The 26403-nt window shown below is 46.1% G+C and overlaps 1 protein-coding gene across 1 annotated transcript in view; it reads right to left on the bottom strand.

Annotated features, from left to right (window-relative positions):
• Positions 1-2915: 2915 nt before the first annotated feature.
• LOC137358581 (nck-associated protein 1-like) overlaps positions 2916-26403 on the bottom strand; it is a 266820-nt gene continuing 243332 nt past the window's right edge. Inside the window, exons 26-31 of the mRNA XM_068024578.1 lie at positions 24741-24821; positions 23286-23379; positions 19637-19750; positions 13395-13504; positions 10060-10149; positions 2916-4012 (exon numbers count right to left, since the gene is read on the bottom strand). Coding sequence (XP_067880679.1) covers positions 3896-4012; positions 10060-10149; positions 13395-13504; positions 19637-19750; positions 23286-23379; positions 24741-24821 — 606 coding nt within the window. The 3' untranslated portion in view covers positions 2916-3895. The remainder of the gene's footprint in view (positions 4013-10059; positions 10150-13394; positions 13505-19636; positions 19751-23285; positions 23380-24740; positions 24822-26403) is intronic.

Genomic DNA, 26403 nt, shown 5'->3' with positions numbered 1-26403 from the left:
AAGTTAGTTACACATGATTTTCCCTTAACGAAATTGTGCTGGCTTTCCTTAATTAACCTGCATTTGTCCATGTGACTATTAATTTGGTCCCGAATTATTGTTTCTAGAAGTTTCCCCACTGCTAAAGTTAAACTGACTGGCCTGTAATTGCTGGGCTTATCTTTACACCTTTTTTTGAACAAGGGTGTAATGTTTGCAATTCTCCAGTCCTCTGGCACCACCCCTGAGTCTAAGGAAGACTGGAAAATTATGGCCAATGACTCCACAATTTCCACCCTCACTTCCCTCAGTATCCTTGGATGCATCTCATCCGGCCCTGGTGCTTTATCAACTTTATATACAGGCAGCCTATCTAATACCTCTTCCTTACCAATTTTAAATCCTTCTAGTGTATTAAATTACCTCCACTTTCATAGTGGCCTGGGCAGCATCTTCTTCCTTGGTAAAGACAGATGCAAAGTATTAATTTAATACTTTAATAATTTAATTTAATAAATGGCCGGCACAAACACGATGGGCCGAAGGGCCTGTTTCGGTACTGTATAACTCTATGACTCTATGACCTCAGCTATTCCCCCTGTCTCCTTGTTTCAATAAAGAACAAAGAACAAAGAAAATTACAGCACAGGAACAGGCCCTTCGGCCCTCCAAGCCTGCGCCGATCCAGATCCTCTATCTAAACATGTCGCCTATTTTCCAAGGGTCTGTATCTCTTTGCTTCCTGCCCATTCATGTATCTGTCTAGATACATCTTAAAAGACGCTATCGTGCCCGCGTCTACCACCTCCGCTGGCAACGCGTTCCAGGCACCCACCACCCTCTGCGTAATGAACTTTCCATGCATATCCCCCCTAAACTTTTCCCCTCTCACTTTGAACTCGTGACCCCTAGTAATTGAATCCCCCACTCTGGGAAAAAGCTTCTTGCTATCCACCCTGTCTATACCTCTCATGATTTTGTACACCTCAATCAGGTCTCCCCTCAACCTCCGTCTTTCTAATGAAAATAATCCTAATCTGCTCAACCTCTCTTCATAGCTAGCGCCCTCCATACCAGGCAACATCCTGGTGAACCTCCTCTGCACCCTCTCCAAAGCATCTACATCCTTTTGGTAATGTGGCGACTAGAACTGCACGCAGTATTCCAAATGTGGCCGAACCAAAGTCTTATACAACTGTAACATGACCTGCCAACCCTTGTACTCAATACCCCGCCCGATGAAGGAAAGCATGCCGTATGCCTTCTTGACCACTCTATTGACCTGCGTTGCCACCTTCAGGGAACAATGGACCTGAACACCCAAATCTCTCTGTACATCAATTTTCCCCAGGACTTTTCCATTTACTGTATCGTTCACTCTTGAACTGGATCTTCCAAAATGCATCACCTCGCATTTGCCCTGATTGAACTCCATCTGCCATTTCTCTGCCCAACTCTCCAATCTATCTATATTCTGCTGTATTCTCTGACAGTCCCCTTCACTATCTGCTACTCCACCAATCTTAGTGTCGTCTGCAAACTTGCTAATCAGACCACCTATACTTTCCTCCAAATCATTTATGTATATCACAAACAACAGTGGTCCCAGCACGGATTGGCCCAACTCTGCCTTTTACCACCCTTATACTATTTATATGCCGATAGAAAACTTTTTAACCTTTTTATGTTAGCTGCCAGTCTGATTTCATACTCTCTCTTTGCTTCTCTTGTTTGCCTTTCCACTTCCCCTCTGAACTTCCTATATTCAGCCTAGTTCTCCGTTGTATTATCTACCTGACATCTGTCATAAGCACACTTTTTGTTCGTCATCTTCATCTCTATCTCTTTTGTCATCCAGGGAGCTCTGGATATGTTTGCTCTACGTTTCCCCTTTAAGGGAACATACCTTAACTGTGCCCAAACAATCTTTTCTTTGAAGGTAGCCCATTTTTCATCTATCAGTTTTCCTGCCAGCTTTTGACTCCAATTTATTTGCCTCAGCTCCATTCTTACCCCACTGAAGTTGGCCTTCCCCCAGTTAATTATTCTTACTCTGGATTGTTTTTTGTCATTTTCCATAACTAACCTAAACCTTATGATACAATGATCCCTGTCCCCTATCTATTCACCTACTGATATTTGATCCACTTGGCCCACCTCACTCCCAAGAACCAGGTCCAGCAGTACCTCCTTTCTCATTGGACTAGAAACATACTGTTGTAGAAAATTTTCCTGAACACACTCTAGGAACTCTTGCCCCTCTCTGCCCTTTACAGTACTACTATCCCAGTCTATATTTGGATAATTAAAGTCCCTCATTATAACTGCTCTATAATTCTTGCAACTCTGTAATTTCCTTGCAAATCTCTTCCTCTTCTTCCTTTCCACTAGTTGGTGGCCTATGGACTACACCGAGCAACATAATTGCACCTTTTTTGTTCCTTAGCTCTAGCCATCTTGATTCCATCCTTGACCCCTCTGGGATATCCTCTCTCTCCAGCACTGCAATGCTCTCCTTCATCAATACTGCCACTCCTCCCTCTTTTCTTCCTTTTCTATCTTTCCTGAACACCTTGTATCCAGGAATATTTAACACCCAGTCCTACCTTTCTTTGAGCCAGGTCTCTGTTATAGCCACAACATCATATTTCCACGTCAATCGGTGCCTGTATCTCACCAATCTTATTAACCATACTCTGTGCATTCACATACATGCACATTAACCTCGATTTAGACTTTATTACTTTCTCCCTTACTCTGATCACACTTCATAACTTACTATTCCCTACTCTAGTGTTACCTATCTCTCCCAGTATTCTGTGCTCCTTGGTATTCTTCTCTGATATTTCCTCTCGACTCCCACACCCCTGCCATGTTAGTTTAAACCCTACCCAATAGCCCGAGCAAATCACCCTGTAAGGAAATTTGTACCAGCATTCAACTGTGTTTTTTAAATAGGTGTTCGGAACAAGTTGTTAGGCAGCACACTAGCCCATTTGCAGTAATGCCCGAGAAATTCTCGAGCCCGAGAAATCAGCAGTTTTTCTTCAGTTCAATAGATCTTTAGCTGGGCAGTGGAGAGGGTGGAATTCAAGCAGAGACTGGGGGTCCTTACCCTGCTGCAGTGACACCCTCTATTCTGCCCAGGCACTGGCAGAATCTGACAATTTACACACAGCCCCCATAGGACACTGCATTACTGTTAGAATGAATTTAAAGTTGCATACTTCACCTCAATACAGTTGGTGTAAACATCAGACTGCTACAAAAGTAGCTGGAAATAGTCTTACTGCTCAGAAACGTAGGCCAACCAACAATGGTATTTAAAGAGAATGACTATTAAGTGGCATTGCAGAGTTCAGATAGAACACATATTACAGTGGTTAGAAGCAAGCCCTCCCAGGCTCATCTATATGTACCTTTATGTGCCTTCCCAGAAACAATCTTGGAAAAATAAGCTTTTTCTAAATGAAGGAACACTAAGCAGCAGAAAGGTTTAGTTTTGTACAATTTTCTCCAGTTAAAAAGAGAGTTGGGGATAAACCTATACGTTCAATACTGTGCTTCTTTACAATGAAGCCCCCCTTGCTGACCCCATCCCCTACCCCTGTCCAAATAGTCTCTTTGGCCCCACACCACCTTTGTCCTCACACCCCCTCTGTCCTCCAACTTCCTCCTGTCCCTCAATACCCCTCTATCCCCCAAACCCCTTCTTGCCCCCAAGGCCCTCTGTACACCTCCCCCACCTCTGCTCCCCCAATCCCCCCTCCGTCCCCCAAAGCTTCCCCATTCCCCACACACCCACCATGCCCACCCCCTTCCATGTGAGGATGCCATTGTCCTCCCATGGCAGTCCGCTCCACGGATCGATTTGGAGATGAAACAGGTGGTGAAATCTCCTTCCATCTTTCTGTGTTTATCCTGTGGTCATCATGACTGGTCTGTACACTTCACGGAAGGCATTCCGCAGCAAAACATATGGGAAGTAGGGCTCCAGCATATCCATTTCCAGGAAAGGAGACTCCTCAATTAACTGTGAAACACAAGGACACTCATCAGCTTAACAAATACCTCTCCTGTTATTCTTCTGATTTGTGGGACTAAACCATTAGTTGTTAGCTCAGTAAGAAACCCATTACCTCTGAGTTAGAAGGTTTTGGGTTTAAGTCCCACTCCAAGTGTTGACCTATAACCTACAGTGACAACTGAGTTTTTGGAGGTGTGTTTAGGTCCACCTGAGAGGGCAGATGGGCCTTGGCTCAAAGTCTCAGCTGAAAGTAAATGATCCCAATGATTTCGAAGAACAGCAGAAGAGTTATTCCCAGTCAACAATACTGATTCCTCAATCAACATCACTGAAACCAGACTATCTGTCCAGCAGACATTTCTGTTTGTGGGAGCTTTCTGTGCATATTTCAACTGCTAAGTTATTACATTACTGCAACAAATACATCTCAGAAGTACTTCATTGGCTGTAATGCGCTTTGGGACATCCTGAGTGGGGAACGGTGCTGCAGAAATGCAAGTCTTTCTTTTCTTTCAATCGCAGTAACTAACCAAAGTGCCAGAGTCCCAACATGTCTGACATTACAACTTTGTGTGACTGGACCTCATCATTTCATCCCCACACTGGGGTATGATGTTGACCCCCACTCTCGACACCCCTGCCCCTTCGCTGGGTTACCATACATGGGTACACACCCCCTGCCTCACTGGGTGACCCATGTTGCAAGGTCATGTCCTGCTCCCTGTCACTTGCACTCCAGGTTGATGATACATTGCGTGTGCCCTGTATTACAGGGTAATGACACCTTCCATGTGACCCATGTTGCAAGGTAATGACATACTTCTTGTGACTGATGTTACAGAGTCATTATCGCACAAAAGGAAGCCATTCGGCCCATCGAGTCCATGCTGGCTCTCTATAGAGCAATCCAGTCAGTCCCATTTCCCCCACTCTATCCCCGTAGCCCTGTAAGTTTATTTCTCTCAAGTGCCTATACAATTTCCTTTTGAAATCATTCATTGTCTCCGCTTCCACCACCCTCGTAGGAAGTGAATTCCAGGTCATTACCACTCACTGCAGAAAAAAGCTCTTCCTCACATCCCCCCTGCATCTCTTGCCCAAAATCTTAAATCTATGTCCCCTCGTCCTTGTACCATCAGCTCATGGGAACAGCTTTTCTTTGTCTACCTTATCTAAACCTGTCATAATCTTGTACACCTCCATCAAATCTCCCCTCAATCTCTTTTGCTCCAAGGAGCAAAAGATATATGCACTTGAACCCCGCCCCCCCCCCCCCCCCACCCCCAGGTCCCTCATCATCCAAGGAGCCCTGGTTTTGGTTCCCTTACCTTTCGCCCTTGTTGGAATGTACCTATCCTGTACCTGAAACATCTCCTCCTTAAAGATCACCCATTGTTCCGTTACAGTTTTTTCTGTCAGTCTTTGGCTAGATCCCCTCTCATCCCATTGAAGTTAGCCCTCTTCCAATTGAGAAGTTCTACTTTAGATTATTCCTTGCTCTTCTCCATTACTAATTGAAACCTTATGATACGATGATCACTCTTACCCAAGTGTTCCCCCACAGACACTTGGTCCACTTGGCCCACCTCATTCCCCAGCACCAGATTCAGCAATGCCTCCTTCCTAGTTGAGCTGAACACATTTCAGAAATTCTTCCCCCCCCCCCCCCCCCCCCCCCATACGCTTTACTCTAACATTATCCCAATATTTGGGTAATTAAAGTCCCCCAGTATCACCACTCTATAGTTCCTTCACATCTCTGTGATTTCCCTGCAGATTTTCTCCTCTCTCTCTCTCACTATTTGAAGGCCTATAGAATACCCCCAGCGGTGTGATCATACCCTTTTTGCTTCTCAACTCTAACCAAATGAATTCAGTCTCTGCCCCCTCAAAGACATCCTCCTTTTCCAACACTACACTGTCTTCCCCAATCAGTACTGCCATCCCACCTCCTGTTTTCCCTTCCCTATCTTTTCTGAACACTTTATATCCTTGAATATTAAGGGCCCAGTCCTCACCATTTTTAAGCCATGTTTCCGTTATTTCCACTGCATCATATTCCCAAATGGCTATTTGTGCTTGAAGCTCACTAACCTTATTCACCACACTTTGTGTGTTTACTGACATGCATTGTAAACCTGGCTTTGTATTCCTTGTAGTTCTTCTTATTCTGCGCCTATCTAATATGGTACTACTTCAATATCTCTTACTGTCCAACACTCTAACTCCTTTATGCACCTTATTCCTCTTTTCTACTTCTATATGCTGGTGTCCATCCCCCTGTCAATTTAGTTTAAACCCTTCCCAACCACAATAGTGAACCTCTGCACCCCCGCAACACCACCCCCCCACCCCCGCAAACCCCGACTGCCCCCGCCACCCTGGCAAGGACATTGCTCCAGTCCTGTTGAGATGCAACCCGCCCCTGTTGAGTAGATGCCTCCTGCCCCAGAACTGGTCCCAATGCCCCTATAGTCTGAAGCCCTCCCTCCTGCACCATTCCTCAAGCCAAGCATTGATCCTCCCTATCTTCCTATTTCTAATCTCGCTAGTGCGTGGCACTGGGAGTAATCCACAGATTACTACCTTCAAAGTCCTACTTTTTAACTTCCTCCCTAGCTCCTGAAAATATGACCGTAGGACCTCAATACCTGCCCCCTGTATGTTGTTGGTACCAATGTGTCCCACAACTTCTGGTTCTCTCCTGTCCCCCTGCAGTATATTCTGCACCCTCTCTGTGATGTCCTTTACCCTGGCACCAGGGAGGCAACACACCATGTGGGACTCACAAGGACGGATACAGAAATGCCCGTCTGTCCCCACAGGTATGGAATCTCCTAAAACGACTGCATTTCTACTCTTTGCTGTTCCCTCCTGTGCAGTCCCTCTCCCATTGGTGCCTGGCCTGGACTGCATTCCTTCAAGATATTGTCACTCCCAGCAGTCTCCAATGCTGAGTATCGGTTTGAGAGTGGCACACACCCTGAAGATTCCTGCACCTCCTGCCTCTTCCTAATCTTCCGGATGGCCACCCATCTACTATTGTGAAATCTCACTGCCTGTTGGGGGGGCGGGGGGGGGGGCACTTCCTGGAACATACGACCCAGGAAACTCTCATCATCCGTTACGCTCTGCAGTGACTCCAGCTGCTGCTGAAACTCAGAAATACTGAGCTCCAGCTCAAGCAGCTGGAGACACTTCCCACACACGTGGTTCCCCAAAACACATGAAATGTTCTGAAGTATTCATAGAGCAGGAATTGCAAGCAATAGGTCTTAGCTGCCCATCTGTGATCTAATGAAAACAATCTCCATTCCCTTTGTGCTCCAGAACTTGCCACGCCCCCAGCCAAGCTGTTCCAGTACAGCTACAACACTGGCATCTACCCTGCAATGTGAAAAATTGCCCAGGTATGTCCTGTACACAAAAAGCAGGACAAGTCCAACCCGGCCAATTACCGCCCCATTACTGTACTCTCGATCATCAGTAAATTGACGGAAGGTGTCATCAACAGTGCCATCAACCGGCACTTGCTTAGCAAAAACCTGCTCAGTGATGCTCAGTTTGGGGTCCGCCAGGGCCACTCAGCTCCTGACCTCATTACAGCCTTGGTTCAAACATGGACAAAAGAGCTGAACTCAAGAGGTGAGGTGAGAGTGACTGCCCTTGACATCAAGGCAGCATTTGACCAAGTATGGCATCAAGGAGCCCGAGCAAAACTGGAGTTAATGGGAATCGGGGGAAAGCTCTCTGCTGGTTGGAGCCATACCTAGCGCAAAGGAAGATGGTTGTGGTTGTTGGAGGTCAATCATCTCAGTCCCAGGACATCACTGCAGAACTTCCTCAGGGTAGAGTCCTAGGCCCAACCATCTTCAGCTGCTTCATCAATTACCTTCCCTCAATCATAAGGTTAGAAGTGATGCTCGCTGATGATTGCACAATGTTCAGCACCCTCTGTGACTCCACAGATACTGAAGCAGTCCTTGTCCATCTGCAGCAAGACCTGGACAACATCCAGGCTTGAGCTGATAAGTGACAAGTAACATTCACGCCACACAAGTCCAGGCAATGACCATCTCAAACAAGAGAGAATCTAACCATCTGCCCTTGACATTGAATGGCATTACCATCGCTGAATCCCCCACTATCAACATCCTAGTGGCTACCATTGACCAGAAACTGAACTGGAGTAGCCATATAAATGCCATGGCCACAACAGCAGGTCAGAGGCTGCGAATCCTGCGGCGAGTAACTCACCTCCTGACTCCCCAAAGCCTGTCCACCATCTACAAGGCACAAGTCAGGAGTGTGATGGAATAATCTCCACTTGCCTGGATGGGTGCGGTTCCAACAACATTCTAGAAGCTTGACACCATCCAGGACAAAACAGCCCGCTTGATTGGCACCCCATCTACAAACATTCACTCCCTCCACCACTGACGCACACTGGCAGCAGTGTGTACCATCTACAAGATACGCTGCAGCAACTCGCCTATGCTTCTTCGACAGCACCTTCCAAACCCGCAACCTCTATCACCTAGAAGGACAAGGGCAGCAGGTGCATGGGAACACCACCACCTGCACGTTCATCTGCAAGTTTCCCTCCAAGCCACACACCATCCTGACTTGGAACTATATCGCTGTTCCTTCAGTGTTGCTGGGTCAAAATCCTGGAACTCCCTTCCTAACACACTGTGGGTGTACCTGCCCCACATGGACTGCAGCAGTTCAAGAAGGCAGCTCACCACCACCTTCTCAAGGGCAATTAGGGATGAGCAATAAATGCTGGCCTGGCCAGCGATGCCCACATCCCACGAATGAATAAAAAAATCTAGCTAGTACCTTGTTTAAACTAATAATTTTAATTAATGCCTCCTGATCTCGGCTCTTAGGTCTTGCTGTCTCCTGCTCCCTCTCTTAGACCACTCCTGTTTTTTTTTACAAATACCAGAACAGCACCTCTTCCCTCACTTATCAAATTTCCTGAGTTTACTTCTCAAGAGAACTGGATCCCGTGCTACTTACTCCTACTTACAGGCTACTTACAGGGTAATGACATGTCTGTGTGAAACATGTTACCGTGTAATGACATGCTCCTTGATCCATGTTATAGGGGAATGCCAAGGTCCGTGTGACAGAGTAATGACACGCTCCACATGACCCATGCTACAGGGTAATGACATGCTCCGTATCCCCATGTTACGGCGTAATGACATGCTCTATGTGATCTGTGCTACAGGTTAATGAAAGACTCCCCGTGATCCAATGACCAAATCCATGAAATGTGTTGCAGGGAAATGACAAGTTCTGTGTGAACTCTGTCAAAGGATAACGACACACCCTGTGCGACCCATGATACAAGGTAATGACACGTGCCCTCTGACACGTGTCACAAGGTAATGTCACACTGTGGGTGACCCGTGTTACAGGGAAATGACATGCTCCCTGTGACCCTTGTTACATGGTAATGCCATACTCCATGTGCTGCATGCTACAGGGTAATTAAATGCACTCTGATGCATGTTACGGGGTAAAGACACGCTCCATGTGACCCATGTTACAGGGTAATGATACGTTCACTCTGATACATGTTGCAGAATAACATGTTCCATGCGACCTATGTTAAAAATGCAAAACGGTTTTTGTTTATACAGTCGCATTCATGATCTTGGAGGGTTGTAGGGCAGGTGGAGTTTAAAGAGATGGGGGGGCGGGGTCATGGACTAGTTTGAATAAAAGGATGAGAATTTTAAAATTGAGGCATTGCTGGTGTAAATGAAGGTCAGCAAGCACAGGGCTGATGGGTGAAAAAGTCCTGGTGTGAGTTCGGATGGGGACAGCAGAGTCTTAGTTGAGGGTGCAAGGTGGGAGGTCGGCCTGGAGAGAACTGAAATAGTTGAGTCTCGAGCTAACATAAACATGGATGAGGGTTTCAGCAGCAAATGGGCTGAGGCATTGGCAGAGTCGGGTAATGTTACAGAAGTGATCTATGTTAAAGATCAACAATACTCTCTGTGTAATGTATTTACAGAGTAAAGAAAGGCTTCACTTACCATATGAAGAATGAGATAAACCGATTCCCGGTTTTTCACAAGTACTTTATCTGTCTCTTGACCAATCTGCAGTAGACTCATTGAGGCACACTAAACAGGGATTAAAAAAAATACAGGATGAGAGCTGGCTTGGTTAATAAGCCTATCCCCTGACACAGCAGAATATTGTGTAACAACAACATGCTAAAGCTTAGGGAAGAGCATTCTAAACCCGAAGGAAGAGAGCCATCCTAAACCTGAGGGGACATCAACATCCCCGTGGAGTCATAGAATGGTTAAAGCACAGAAGGAGGCCATTCATCCCATTGTGTCCATGCTAGCTCTATGCAAGAACAACTCACCTCGCCCCCACTCCCCTGCCCTTTTCCTGTATTCCTGCAATTTTGTTTCTCATTAGATAAATATCCAATTCCTTTTTGAAAGCCACGATTGAATCTGTCTCCATCAGACTCTCAGGCAGTGCATCCAGATCCTAACCACGCGCTGCCTAAAAATGTTTTTTCCTCATGTCATCTTTGACTCATTTGCCAATCACTTTAAATCTTTGTTCTCTGGTTCTTGAACCTTGCACCAATGGGAAAAGTTTCTGCCTATCTAGTGTATACAGACGCATCACGATTTTGAACACCTCTATCAAATCTCCTTCTCTTCTCTAAGGGGAACAACCCCAGCTTCTCCAATCTATCCACATAACTGAAGTCCCTCATCACTGGAATCATTCTCGTAAATCTTTTCTGCACCCTCTTTAAACCCTTCACATCCTTCCTGTAGTGTGATGCCCAGAATACTCCAGTTGAGGCCGAACCAGTGTTTTATAAAGGTTCATTATATCTTCCTTGCTTTTGTAATCTATGCCTCTATTTATAAAGCCTAGGATTCCACACGCTTTTTGAACCACTTTCTCAACATGCTCTGCCACCTTCAACGATTTGTGCATGTAAACCCCCAGGTCCCTTTGTTCCTGCATCCCCTTTAGAATTGTATCCTTTATTTTATATTGCCTCTCCTCGTTCTTCCTACCAAAATATACCACTTCACATTTCTCTGCATTAAATTTCATCTGCCACGTGTCTGCCCATTCCACCAGCCTGTCTAAGTCCTCTTGGAGTCTTTCACTGTCCTCCTCACAGTTCATAATACTTCCAAGTTTTGCGTTAACTGCAAATTTTGAAATTGTGCCCTGTGTATCCAAGTCCAGGTCATTAATATAGATCAAGAAAAGCAAGGGTCCTAATACCGGCGCCTGGGGAATCCCACTATATACGTTCCACCCATCTGAGAAACAACTGTTCATCATATCCTCTTTCTTGTCACGCAGCCAACTTTGTATCCATGCTGCCACTGTCCCTTTTATCCCATGGGTTCTAACATTGCTGACAAGCCTGTTATGTGGCAATTTATCAAACACCTTTTGGAAGTCCATGTACACCACATCACCCTCATCAACCCTCTCTGTTACCACATCAAAAAACTCAATCAATTTAGTTAAACACAATTTGCCTTTAACAAATCAATGCTGGCTTTCCTTAATGAATTAATTCACACTTATACAAGTTCTAATGCCCAGGGGACATCACTGTCCTACATTTGCAGTGGTTTGGCGAATGGGCTCAGTTTCAGTGTGGTGACAACAGTGAATCAATCTGCTCCTGGTTACCGATTGACCTTGGGAAACTGTACCTTTCAGCTTGTGTGTGTGCATGTTTGTGTTTTTGAGCATATGTGCGTGTGCATGAGTGCATATGTGTAAGAGCATGTGTCTGTGCGTGTCTGTGAATGTGCCTGTTTGTGCATGTCTATACATGTGAGTGCGTGTGTATGTGTGAGAGAGGGCACAAGTTTATATCTGTGAGTGTTTTTTTGAGAGTGTGTATATGCCTGTTTGTGATTGTGTGTGGCTACATGTGAGTGTCTCTATGTATGTGAGTGTGTGTGTTTGTGTGTCTGAGTGTGTCTATGAGTGTGTGTCTGTGATTGTTTGCGTCTATTTATGTGAGTGCGTGCATATGTGTTTGTGTGTGTCCGTGTATGAGTGTGTGTGAATAGCAATGTGGATATGAAATTGGCTGAGTGACAGGAAACAGAGTAGTGGTTAATGGATGTTTTTCGGGCTGGAGGAAGGTTTGTAATGGAGTTCCCCAGGGATCAGTATTGGAACATTGCTTTTCCTGATACATATTAATGACCTAGACCTTGATGTACAGGGGGCAATTTCAAAATTTGCGGATGATGCAAAACTTGGAAGCATTGTGAACGGTGAGGAGGATAGTGTAGAACTTCAAAAGGACATAGACAAGTTGGTGGAATGGGCAGACAGGTGGCAGATGAAGTTCAATGCAGAGAAATGTGAAGAGATTCATTTTCGTAGGAAGAACATGGAGAGACAATATAAAATAAAGGGTGCAATTCTAAAGGGGGTGCAGGAGCAGAGGGACCTGGAGGTATAGTGCATAAGTCATTTGAAGGCAGGACAGGTTGAGAGAGCCATTAATGGAGAAGGCAGCATCCTAGGCTTCACGAATAGGGGCATAGAGCAAAAAAAGCAATGAAGTTATGTAAAACTTGTACAGAACACTGGTTTGGCCTCAACTGGAGTATTGTGTCCCGTTCTGGACACCACGCTTTAGGAAAGATGTGAAGGAGCAGAGGGAGAGTGCAAGGATTGTGCAGAAAAGATTCATGAGAATGATTCCAGGGATGAGGAACTTCAGTTATGAAGATAGGAGAAGTTGGGACTGTTTTCCTTCAAGAAGAGAAGGTTGTGAGGTGATTTGATAGAGGTATTCAAAATCATGAGGGATCAGGACAGAGTATATAGAGAGAAACTGTTCCCATTGGTGGAAGGATTGAGAATGAGAGGGCACAGATTTAAGGTAATTGCCAGTTAAAAGCAATGGGGACATGAGGAAAAGGTTTCTCACACAGTGAGTGGTTAAGATCTGGAATGCGCGACCTGAGAGTGTGGTGGAGGCAGGTTCAAATCGAGGCATTCAAGAGGGAATTGGATTGTTATCTGAAAAGGAAGTACGTGCAGGGCCATGGGGAGAAGGCAGGGACACTAGGAAAATTGCTCTTTCGAGAGCCAGTGCAGACACGATGGGCTGAATGGCCTCCTACTGTGCTGTAACAGTTCTGTGATTCTGTGTGCATATGCAAGCACATGAGTGTCTGTGTGTGTGCATGTATGTACTTGTGTGTGTGTGTCTATGTATGTGATTGTGTCTGTGAGGGCTTGTTTCTTCCTGTGGTACTGCCTGTGGGGCTAGGCGGCTATGATTTTTGATCGAAACATATATTTCCACAAGACAATGATCACAACACAGCACTTCACTAACCGACAGGAACTCCCTCAGATGATCTTCAATGTTCTTCTTGTGAATCGTGTAGAGGGCAGCTGCAATCTCGTTGATGGCTTTGGCTGCACAATGGATATTGTTACGGTGACCTGAAGGCAACAGATAAAATTCTTCAATACACAGGAGGGATCCAGACCAGTCTATAATACACAGGAGTGATCCAGACCAGTCTATATTACACAGGAGTGATCCAGACCAGTCTATAATACACAGGAGGGATCCAGACCAGTCTATAATACACAGGAGGGATCCAGACTAGTCTATAATACACAGGAGTGATCCAGACCAGTCTATAATACACAGGAGTGATCCAGACCAGTCTATAATACACAGGAGGGATCCAGACCAGTCCATAATACACAGGAGGGATCCAGACCAGTCCATAATACACAGGAGTGATCCAGACCAGTCTATAATACACAGGAGGGATCCAGACCAGTCTATAATACACAGGAGGGACCCAGACTAGTCTATAATACACAGGAGTGATCCAGACCAGTCTATAATACACAGGAGTGATACAGACCAGTCTATAATACACAGGAGTGATACAGACCAGTCTATAATACACAGGAGTGATCCAGACCAGTCTATAATACACAGGAGGGATCCAGACCAGTCTATAATACACAGGAGGGATCCAGACTAGTCTATAATACACAGGAGTGATCCAGACCAGTCTATAATACACAGGAGTGATCCAGACCAGTCTATAATACACAGGAGGGATCCAGACCAGTCCATAATACACAGGAGGGATCCAGACCAGTCTTTTATACACAGGAGTGATCCAGACCAGTCTATAATACACAGGAGGGATCCAGACCAGTCTATAATACACAGGAGGGACCCAGACTAGTCTATAATACACAGGAGGGATCCAGACCAGTCTATAATACACAGGAGTGATCCAGACCAGTCTATAATACACAGGAGGGATCCAGACCAGTCTTTTATACACAGGAGGGATCCAGACCAGTCTATAATACACAGGAGGGATCCAGACCAGTCTATAATACACAGGAGTGATCCAGACCAGTCTATAATACACAGGAGTGATCCAGACCAGTCTTTTATACACAGGAGGGATCCAGACCAGTCTATAATACACAGGAGGGATCCAGACCAGTCTATAATACACAGGAGGGATCCAGACTAGTCTATAATACACAGGAGTGATCCAGACCAGTCTATAATACACAGGAGTGATCCAGACCAGTCTATAATACACAGGAGGGATCCAGACCAGTCTATAATACACAGGAGTGATCCAGACCAGTCCATAATACACAGGAGGGATCCAGACTAGTCTATAATACACAGGAGGGATCCAGACCAGTCTATAATACACAGGAGTGATCCAGACCAGTCTATAATACACAGGAGTGATCCAGACCAGTCTATAATACACAGGAGGGATCCAGACCAGTCTATAATACACAGGAGGGACCCAGACTAGTCTATAATACACAGGAGGGATCCAGACCAGTCTATAATACACAGGAGTGATCCAGACCAGTCTTTTATACACAGGAGGGATCCAGACCAGTCTATAATACACAGGAGGGATCCAGACCAGTCTATAATACACAGGAGGGACCCAGACTAGTCTATAATACACAGGAGGGATCCAGACCAGTCTATAATACACAGGAGTGATCCAGACCAGTCTATAATACACAGGAGGGATCCAGACCAGTCTTTTATACACAGGAGGGATCCAGACCAGTCTATAATACACAGGAGGGATCCAGACCAGTCTATAATACACAGGAGTGATCCAGACCAGTCTATAATACATAGGAGGGATCCAGACCAGTCTATAATACACAGGAGGGATCCAGACCAGTCTATAATACACAGGAGTGATCCAGACCAGTCTATAATACACAGGAGGGATCCAGACCAGTCTATAATACACAGGAGGGATCCAGACCAGTCTATAATACACAGGAGGGATCCAGACCAGTCTATAATACATAGGAGGGATCCAGACCAGTCTATAATACACAGGAGGGATCCAGACCAGTCTATAATACACAGGAGGGATCCAGACCAGTCTATAATACACAGGAGGGATCCAGACTAGTCTATAATACACAGGAGTGATCAAGACCAGTCTATAATACACAGGAGGGATCCAGACCAGTCTATAATACACAGGAGTGATCCAGACCAGTCTATAATACACAGGAGTGATCCAGACCAGTCGATAATACACAGGAGGGATCCAGACCAGTCTACAATACACAGGAGGGATCCCGACCAGTCTATAATACACAGGAGGGATCCAGACCAGTCTATAATACACAGGAGTGATCAAGACCAGTCTATAATACACAGGAGGGATCCAGACTAGTCTATAATACACAGGAGTGATCCAGACCAGTCTATAATACACAGGAGGGATCCAGACCAGTCTACAATACACAGGAGGGATCCAGACCAGTCTATAATACACAGGAGGGATCCAGACTAGTCTATAATACACAGGTGTGATCCAGACCAGTCTATAATACACAGGAGGGATCCAGACCAGTCTATAATACACAGGAGGGATCCAGACCAGTCTATAATAGACAGGAGGGATCCAGACCAGCCTGTATTACACAGGAGGGATCCAGACCAGTCTATAATACACAGGAGTGATCAAGACCAGTCTATAATACACAGGAGTGATCAAGACCAGTCTATAATACACAGGAGGGATCCAGACCAGTCTATAATACACAGGAGGGATCCAGACCAGCCTGTATTACACAGGAAAGGCTGAGACCAGCCTGTAATATACAGGAGCAGACCAACAGTGGAATGGGATGAAAAGCGTGGTGGCAGAGCAAGGACAGATATTCAAAGAGTGAGGTCAAAGAGTGCAGAAAGTAGGGAAAGGCAGAACCCGAGGGAACTAAGCTCAGTAGAGGTAAGTATTGAGGTAAGGATTGAAGATAGGGAACTGGGATAATTAAATTTGGATTGAATTTTAAGTTTGTTTTTAAAGTCTTGCGTTTTATTTCTGTTAAGTTTAGTTTGTCATTCAATAAATCGAGGCATGGCATGGCACCTGAGTCCCGTGGTATGCACATCCTGTTTCCATGTGGGAACTCCAGGACACTGCTCGTGTCCTGGCCAACCACATGTGCAGGAAGTGTGGTCAGCAGGAGGAGCTCGAGCTCCAGGTTTTGGAGCTTGAGCTGCAGCTGGTGTCACAGTGTTTCATCCCCAAGGCTGAGAAGTTTTGTGAGGTGGTCATCCTGCAGCTTAAGGATGTTCAGGCAGAGGGGGAATGGGTGACTATCAGAGAGTCCAACAGGAACAGGCAGGTAGTGCAGGAGTCCCATGAGCGCATCTCGCTCTCCAATCAGTTCTGGTCATGGTGATGATGATGGTACATCTGAGCAGTGCAGCCAGAGCTAAGTTCAGTGGATGCTGGGTGGTTGAGCTGTACAAGGGGGCAGCAGGAAGGTTGGAAAAGCAATAGTTATCAGGGAGTCTATAGTTAGGAGGAAAGATAGGCGTTTCTGCAGCCACAGATTTGATTCCAGAATGGTATGTTGTCATAGCTGTGTCCAATCTCTCTACACCTCCACCCCCCACCAGGATGGTTTGAGGGCTCTCCGCTTCTTCTTTGAACAGAGGCCCAACCAGCCCCCATCCACCACCACCCTCTGCCGCCTGGCTGAACTTATTCGCACATTGAACAACTTCTCCTTCAACTCCACTCACTTCCTTCAAGTAAAAGGTGTTGCTATGGGTACCCACATGGGTTCTAGCCATGCCTGACTTTTTGTAGGATATGTGGAACATTCCTTGTTCAAGTTCTACTCGGGACCCCTCCCTCACCTCTTTCCAGGTATATTGATGACTGTATCGGTGCCTTTGCTTTGCTTCCAATTTCCATCCCACTTTCATCTTCACATGGTCAATCTCTGACCCTTCCCATCCTTGACATCTTGGTCTCTAGTTCTGGGGTATCAGCTATCAACAATTATTCACGATAAGCCCACTGGCTCCCACAGCTACCTTGACTACACTTCCTCCTATCCTGCTTCCTGTAAAGACTTTATTCTATTCCTCCAGCTCCATTGCATCTGCTCAGATAATGCAACCTTCCACATTAGTGCTTCTGATATGTCTCCCTTTTTCTGCAACCAAGGATTCCCCTGCACCGTCATTGACAGGGCTCTCGATCGTGTCTGTCCCATTTCCTGCACTTCTGTTCTCACCCTTGCCGCTCCCTCCCAGAACCATGATAGGGTTCCCCTTGTCCTCACCTTCCACCCCACCAGCCTCTGCATTCAATGGATCATCCTCCACCATTTCTGCCTCCTCCAGCGTGATGCCACCACCAAACGCATCTTACCCTTTCAGCATTCCGAAAGGACCATTCCCTCCGCACCACCTTGGTCCACTCCTCCATCATCCCTGACACCCCATCCTGTTCCCACAACACCTTTCCATGCAAGCACAGGAGGTGTAACACCTGCCCTTTTACCTCCTCTTTCCGAACCATCCAAGGCCCCAAATAGCCCTTCGAGGTGAAACAGTGATTTACATGTACTTTCAATTTAGTATACTGTATTCGCTGCTCACAATGTGGTCTCCTCTACACTGGGGAGACCAAACGCAGACTGGGTGACTGGCTTTGCGGAACATCTCCCATCAGTCTGCAAGTGTGACCCTGAGTTTCCAGGGTCCTGTCATTTTAATTCTCCACCTTGCACTCACACTGACCTCTCCGTCCTCGGCTTCCTGCAGTATTCCAATGAAGCTCAGCACAAGCTTGAGGAACAGCACCTCATCTTTCGATTAAATACTTTATAGCCTTCAGGACTCAGCACCGAGTTCAGCAATTTCAGACCACAATCTCTGCCCCCATTTTGTTTTGTTTTTCTTTGCTGGTTTAGTTTTTGCTCTCTCTTGATTCTCTCTCATTTCCTTTACTTTGCATTTAGACAGCAGCTGTTCTTCATTCTGCCATTCACACCCCCTCTAGACACATCTTTTGTTTCTTTACTTGTCCAATTACCACTCCCTTTGGTCTTGCACCACTAACTGTTTTGTCACTTAATCTCTCCTGTCTTCCACCCTATCACAGACCTTCCCTTTTGTTTTTTTTCCACCCTCCCCCTCCTTTCACTTGCTTAAAACCGATGAAATTTCTAACTTTTCCCAGTTCTGATGAAAGGTCACAGACCTGAAACGTTAACTCTGTCTCTCCCTACACAGATGCGGCCAGACCTGCTGAGTATTTCCAGCATTTTCCGTTTTTATTTTAGATTTCCAACATCCGCAGTATTTTGTTTTTGTATGTCGCCTCCATGATGCCGGGGTCAAGGATGTCACAGTGTGGCCGCAGAGCACTCTGAGGGGGGAGGGTGAACATTCTGAGGGTCAGCGCTGAGGGAGCACTGCACTGTCGGAGGGTCAGCACTCAGGGAGCACTGCACTGTCGGAGGGTCAATACTGAGGGAGCGCCGCACTGTCGGAGGGACAGTACTGAGGGAGTGCTGCACTGTTGGAGGGAGCATTGCACTGTCGGAGGGACAGTGCTGAGGGAGTGCTGCATGGTTGGATGGATGTTACAATTGCCATGAAGAAGAGCAGTGAGTTGGGCCAAATTCCATCCAGGAACAAACACCAATAGCACACTTACTCGATCTTTATAGTAAAAGCATAAAATGCTGGAAGTTCACATGTTGATCAGAATCTATCAATAGAAAAGACAAGGAAAGCCCATGAAGCATCTACAGCCCAGTGTTAACCTGCAGCCGTTAACTTACCTGCTGTGTAGTACATAGAATTACATAGAACACACAGCACAGAAACAGGCCATTTGGCCCAACAGGTCTATGCTGGTGTTTGTGCTCTACACAAGCTGCCACACACCCCTCTTCATCTCACCTTATCAATATATTTTTCTATTCCTTTCTCCCTCATGTGCTTATCTCGTTTCCCCTGAAATGTATTTCCAGCAATTGCAGATTTTCCTATTTCACTCAGACTGGTCATTCATTCATCTTGTGTTTCTGGGATCTTGCTGTGTACAAAATGGATGTTACATTTAACACCATGACTACACGTCAAAAGAGTAATTCATCATGTTAAGCACTTTGGGTTGTTTCTGTGGATGAAATCAGGTGCTGGATAAATGCAAGTTATCATTACACCTTACTGACACGATTAATTTCCTGGTCACTGAGAGCTCAGCGTTTGCTACTTACCCTGGTGCTCTTGGCTATAAAATGACATGGGGTCACTGGCGAGAGACGGGAGGGAGACGGCTACATAGACCATGAGGAGATTGGTCAGTCTGTAATCTTCTTCAGGAGAAATCTCTGGAAACAAAGAAGAGAATCATTAGCAGTTTTTGGTGGCTTTGGACATCTTGGCTTTGGATGCCACAAGAAGCCTCAAAAAACATTGCAGTTTAAATTGGATAACCCTAAAAATCAGTGTAGAAATTGTGAAAATGCAATTAACCTGTGCCCGTTGATTGAAATGCAAAAAGGAGGCCAAGCGTGTGCTGCCTGCTGGTTAGCATGATTTCTGCATGCAGCCAGCACTAGCCACACTGTTAATTAGTACAGCCAAGCAGCAGGAACCCAAGATTGTGACTGTCTAGCACTACCTAAAGCTAGCCTTCACTACTTGTGCAGAGAAGGTGCATTGTGGCTGCTGGAGGTGCTGACATTGTTCGGAACATTTCTGTGCAACAAAGAGCCACAGGAGGGAGCGTGCACCAATGTTTTCGAACACTGCAATGGTGGTCTTGCGAGAAGAAGTGGAACGGAGGAGTGATATCCTATATCCACAAAGGGTACAGGAGGTCCTCCAGGCACTTGCTCCGAAGGCAGTGGTGAGAGATAGCTGCAGAGGTCAATGCTAGGAATGTAGCCCCAAGAACATGGATGCAGTGCAGGAGGAAGTTTAATGATTAGACACGAGTGGTCAAAGTCAGTGAATGCATCTTCAAATGGCATATCCTACCAAATGCATCGCTAGCTTTATCTACTGCTGAGTTCACTACGACTCCTGTCACTCACCTCCCAACAGTCTATCAATCAGGCCTCATACAAACATTCATACGCTTCACCTCGTCTCACACACTTAGTACTTCTGCAAATCTCAAACCCACACCTCACAGCTTGCACACACTGTCAGCTATTCAACCAGGGAAGCCACATCATTCAAACATATTGCATGACACTCACTGTCACACTTGCCTCTTTCTCGTCGGCACATAACAGCAGGAAAGAACTGGTGGAAAACAAATGCACTTGGATGTTTTAACACCCATGAAAAAGACAGTACTGGCTGTTATGAAAAGGAACTTTACTCAGGCCGTGGCCGCAGGCAGGGATGAAGTGATCAATGATCAGGGTAACCTGATACTTAACGCTCCATCTTTCATCCTCCTTCTTTCTTGTCCCTCAATTTCTTCTGACTGAAAGGCATGGTGTAAGCATGAACTTCTTACTTTCTCCTGTCCTGTCACTACAACCCAACACTTGATCTTTTTTTCATTTCAGATAGCCAAGAACTGGAACCTGCCCAATCAGAGGAGAAAGGAGACAGTGAAGATGAAGACACATGATCACTTGACCTTACAGTCACAGCTACCAGCTCATATAGTGCCACTGTGTGTAAGCTGGAAGAGAGGAGAAAGGCGGGATCTGCACATGCCAAGACACCAGGCACAAGTTCACAGCAGCCAGGGCAGGAGGAAAGGATTTTGCAGGTGCCGCTCGCTGGAGGGCGAGGTCACGCACTTGTTCTGCAGCAGAGGACTGAGATGAGGACTTCAATGGGCCAGGTTACAGAATCAAATACAGGATGCACTGGGAAGCCTGCATTCGATGTCAAGCAGCATGGTGGCTACTTCCAACAGCACACCTGTGGAACTAACCATAATTCAGCGTCCGATGGTCAATATCTCAGCTTCCACTGCAGCACAAACAGCTTCCACCCAATGAACATTTGAGCGTTGTAGTCGAAGCTCAGATTGCTGTCATCATGGCTCTGAAACCAAGATGCATCACAGCACCCTAGCAATCTGTTCTCCAACAGATCTGCTCCCGAAAGACCCTTTGTGGAAATGGCCTCCTGCTGAGAGCCTCCTCCCACTCCTCCTCCCTCCTCTAACAGCTTGTCCTGCTCTAATTGGCCTCTGCTCATTCTGCCAGTCATGTTCAATGCCAAGAAGAAGCCTTACCAGGCCCCCCCCCCCATGTCTGGAAGCAACTGAATAATGCACAAGCTGTTAAGCCACCAAAAATGTATTTCAGTACCAGCCAGGCCACTCCCTGTAGACTACTGAAACTTTTAACAAGCATGGTAAAGCTCAGAAAACAAGTTAAGTTTCAACAACAGCCAGAAGAAATAATGCAGCAACTAACCTGTAATTAGGTCATGAATCCTTTAAGTAGAGCTTCTTGAGTGCTGGCGGGTGGTGAGGGGGAGAGGAGGAGGGAGGGAGGGGGGGGGGGGGGGCGGGGGGCGGAGGCAGCCTTCGTGCCATTGCGTGTTGAGCTGTGGGAGGCTAAGAGAGGGTGCAGGCTGCAGTGTGGAGCTCCAAAATGGTGGCATCAAATCAGTGACGTCATAATCTGCCTGCTCTGCTTGCTGTCGGTGTTATTAGGTGCACACGCACAAACCCATTTACCAAGATGGTGTCCAGCTTACTTCCCATTGGAAGCGCGCTTGTTGCGGACACCATTTTTGTAGTTTAAGAGGCCTCATGCACCCAAAAAAGGCAATACAGAGCCCAATTTCGCCTCCATATTAAATTCCATTTGGATCAGAGTTACATACACCCCATCCATGTTATATGATGTATCTCAACTTTGGTTAGTGAGAGATCCAGTCCTATTTTGCGATGGTTCCTGCCTGCTTCGATACCAGTGGAACACCCAGCTCACAATAATTCTTTAACCAAAGTAGTCAGACAGCACTTTAAACCTTCCCTGTATATGATGGAGAGTTAAACTCAGTGAACAAAAAACGGGAAAATTGTTAACGTCAAAGATACTCAGTACCACTCCTAACATCCAACTCCTTTGTAACTAGCCCCTCTCTAACAAGTAACGCCAGCCCAGGTCATGCCTTACCTTCCTGATCCTTCCGAAAACACACAACCCTGCAAGTTAACTCCCCAATTGGCATTCGACATCAACCAAGTTTCAGTCAAAATCTATTTCCTCCCTAGCACCTCTCACTCACTCATTTGATTCCTTATTTTCCTTGCACTCATATCAGCACAATTCAGGTGAATCTTTAATATCCTTACTCCCACTTTCCTAATTATTCTGAACATACAGTCAGCTCTTCTTTCCCCTCCCCCCACTGTATCAGTTTACATGCATATACATTGCCTTATTTAGCCTTTCTGTAAGCACCTTGGTACCTCTCCAGTTCAGGTGTGGTCCATTCCTCCTGTACAGCTTCCCTCTGCCCAAGAACTGGCCCCAATGACCTAGAAATCTGAATCCAGGTGTTATCGTGTCTAATTCGTCTTTGCCTGATTTGCCCAGCACAGGGCACAGGATGTAATCCCGAGATGACCAACTTTGAGACCTCACTCTTAAGCCTTGACCCTAACTCCTCATTTCCTCCACATAACCTCCGTACTACTGTTTCCGATGTAACCGCTTGCTATACAGACCATGACTTCTGGCTCCCCTCTCTCCCTGTCCAAACGTTTTTACCACCCACTCCGTTATGTCTTTTACCCGGGCACCAGGGAGGCAACCCACCATTTGGAACTCATGGTCACTGCTGCAGAAAGGTCATCTATCCCTCGAATAATTAAATCTCTCATCACTGCCACTCATGTAGCCACCTCTTTCTTTTCTGTTCCCCCAGTGAACTTACCATTCTTTTGATTTGAGAGTGCAATGACAAGTGCGGGATCCACCTGGCATGAGGCACCTGCTGCGGACGTCAGTTCATAGATGGTTAACTTATCCTGCAGAAGACAAGAAGCAGGTTACTCAGCGCATAATTTTGTATCTGTTGTACATGGAGGCCTCTAGCCCCAGTGAAAGTGGGATTGCAGAACCAATGAATGTGATTTTGGATGCTTCTTCAGAAGCATAGAACAGTAGTCTGATGGTTATATCATTGGATGAGCAACCCAGAGGTAATTTGTTCATTTCCGTGCTAACACTGGAAAAAACAGCGAGCATTTATATAAGATCTGGCAAGTTAGCACTAACAGCTCAAGGTACCTATGACTGCAGGGATCTGTCTTCACTGAGTCAGGAAACAGACAGATGAAGAGCCTACAACTACCATACAGGTTTGAGTGGCACAGCCAAAGGCAGTACCAGGGCGACCCTTGGCGAGGCCACCTACAGTGTCAAGGACAACTCTCCCTCCGCAAGCACCTGCTACACTTCAGTCGGCATCAAACAAGGGTTTGAGTGCTGGGCTCACTTGCCCCAAACTCATACCTGTACCTTGGCTTTCCGTTCCCAACAGTTTTGCCATCACTCCTTGAGATGACTTCTGAGCCACAAATTGCTGGGTGTATTCACGAATGGGTGCATTATGTGCCCATCTGCAAAAGTGCTAGGATTGCCAACAGGGCTGGAGAGAGGTACAGCCTGGACAGATCCAGGTTCCACACTAAATCGGGACCAGCATCTGCTGCACTGAGTTTAGTGATTCATTTCACTGTTTTCCACCTCTCCTTCTCTTTCCTCTCCTCTCCTGAAGGGGCTCACTCATGCTGTGTACCCTCCTCCACCTCCAGGTGACTGTCCTCCATGAGTGAGCCTGTATAAAGATTGTTGCCCTGCTATTCAACCATAGTAGTTATTACATGCCCAGCCCAAACCTGAACTGAATGGGCATTTACACATGCACACTTGCCAGAAGAGGTCAACAAATAGCCATCAGGAGTGGAAATCTGGCTGACTAAAGGCTAATTGTAGCCCCGACTGATGCCCTATGGAAGATCAGCTACCTCAGCACAGACTGGTGATCAAACGTGTTCTGTAGACTGCATCAGAGCATGAGAACAGGAGCAGGCCGTTCAGCTCCTCAAGCCTTTTCTGCCATTCAATTAGATCAAGGATGATCCATAACTGAGCCTCATCTACCTGACTTGTTTCTGTAACTCAATACCTTTATCCAACAAAAATCTAGTTTGGTGCTGTAATGTGTCACTTTTTTATGGCTAACAGCAAAATTTCCACTGCAGTTCACCCAATCTCCATGTGTAACTTCACCAGAAACCCTGGAGAAACAGCGTAACTGACCATTTACACCAATATTGGCATGAGATTGGGTGAAACCCCCATGATGTTACCCCATCCCTCATACCTTTATGTCAGTACTTGGGCTGATGATGTCACTCAGAATCTGAATGGAGCCCATGAGGAACGGGATGTGATCGTATAAAACCTGGCAAAGGACAAGAAACAATGTGAGCAAAATATTTACCAGATCTCCTTGAGTCCCCTCCAAGCTGATTAGAACATAGAACATAGAACATAGAACATACAGCACAGAACAGGCCCTTCGGCCCACAATGTTGTGCCGATCCTTTGTCCTCTGTCAAGGACAATTTAATCTATACCCCATCATTCTCCTTTATCCATATACCTATCCAAAAGCCTTTTGAAAGTCCCTAAAGTTTCTGACTCAACAACTTCCCCGGGCAAGGCATTCCATGCCTCGACCACTCTCTGGGTAAAGAACCTTCCCCTGACATCCCCCTTATATCTCCCACCCTTCACCTTAAATTTATGACCCCTTGTAACGCTTTGCTCCACCCGGGGAAAAAGTTTCTGACTGTCTACCCTATCTATTCCCCTGATCATCTTATAAACCTCTATCATGTCACCCCTCATCCTTCTCCTTTCTAATGAGAAGAGGCCTAGAATGTTCAGCCTTTCCTCGTAAGACTTATTCTCCATTCCAGGCAACATCCTGGTAAATCTCCTCTGCACCCTCTCCAAGGCTTCCACATCCTTCCTAAAATGAGGCGACCAGAACTGCACACAGTACTCCAAATGAGGCCTTACCAAGGTCCTGTACAGCTGCATCATCACCTCACGGCTCTTAAATTCAATCCCTCTGCTAATGAACGCTAACACCCCATATGCCTTCTTCACAGCCCTATCCACTTGAGTTGCAACTTTCAATGATCTATGCACATAGACCCCAAGGTCTCTCTGCTCCTCCACATGCCCAAGAACCCTACCGTTAACTGATTGAGTTCAGTTCCCCAATAGATCCAGCATGGCAGTGAGGTGGGATAGACCTTGGTGCAAGTGTTAACATACCATGCTAATAGGACGTTAAAATTCAGTCTCTCTCTGTCGCTGAATGATGACATTCCCGAAATGCCACCTCGGAGGAGGGAGGGGCTTATTAGGGTGAAGAAGAGCTCATTACAAATTGGACCACAAGTTTGTAATGTCCGAGCATTGAACAAGGTCCCCAGCCCTACAATCTAACACACTCTCAGACTGATCCACGAGTAACTCAAACAGAGTGGGATGGATGAATGGGAGAGTGAGCTTGGAACGGACTGGATGAGTGGGGAAGGAGTTCGATGTCAGAGGAGTGTGTTGGGTTAGTGGGAAAGGAGTTAGATGTCTGGGGAGTGTGTTGGGTGAGTGGGAAAGGAGTTAGAAGTCTGGGGAGTGTGTTGGGTGAGTGGGGAAGGTGTTAGATGTCAGGGGAGTGTGTTGGTTGAGTGAGGAAGGAGTTAGATGTCTGGGGTGTGTGTTGGGTGAGTGGGAAATGGGCGCGTGATCTGCACTGAATCATTCATTTGGTCCCTTATTCCTTGGAAGATAGGGGATGAATTTTCACTATGGGTTGGGAACGGATCAGTTACAAAGGAAAGGATGACAAATGGGAACATGAAATTTGGAAAGAGGCTAAAAAGACATATGAAATTAAAATATCAATAGAACCATAAAGCAGGCTGATGTCCACTCCTAAATGGGGTAGAGGGCAAAGATCTGAGAATATA

Source organism: Heterodontus francisci, chromosome X (assembly GCF_036365525.1).
Source record: "Heterodontus francisci isolate sHetFra1 chromosome X, sHetFra1.hap1, whole genome shotgun sequence".
Lineage (NCBI taxonomy): Eukaryota > Metazoa > Chordata > Chondrichthyes > Heterodontiformes > Heterodontidae > Heterodontus > Heterodontus francisci.
The sequence above is the reverse complement of the archived record's forward strand: the minus strand, read 5'-3'. Positions and strand labels throughout refer to the sequence as shown.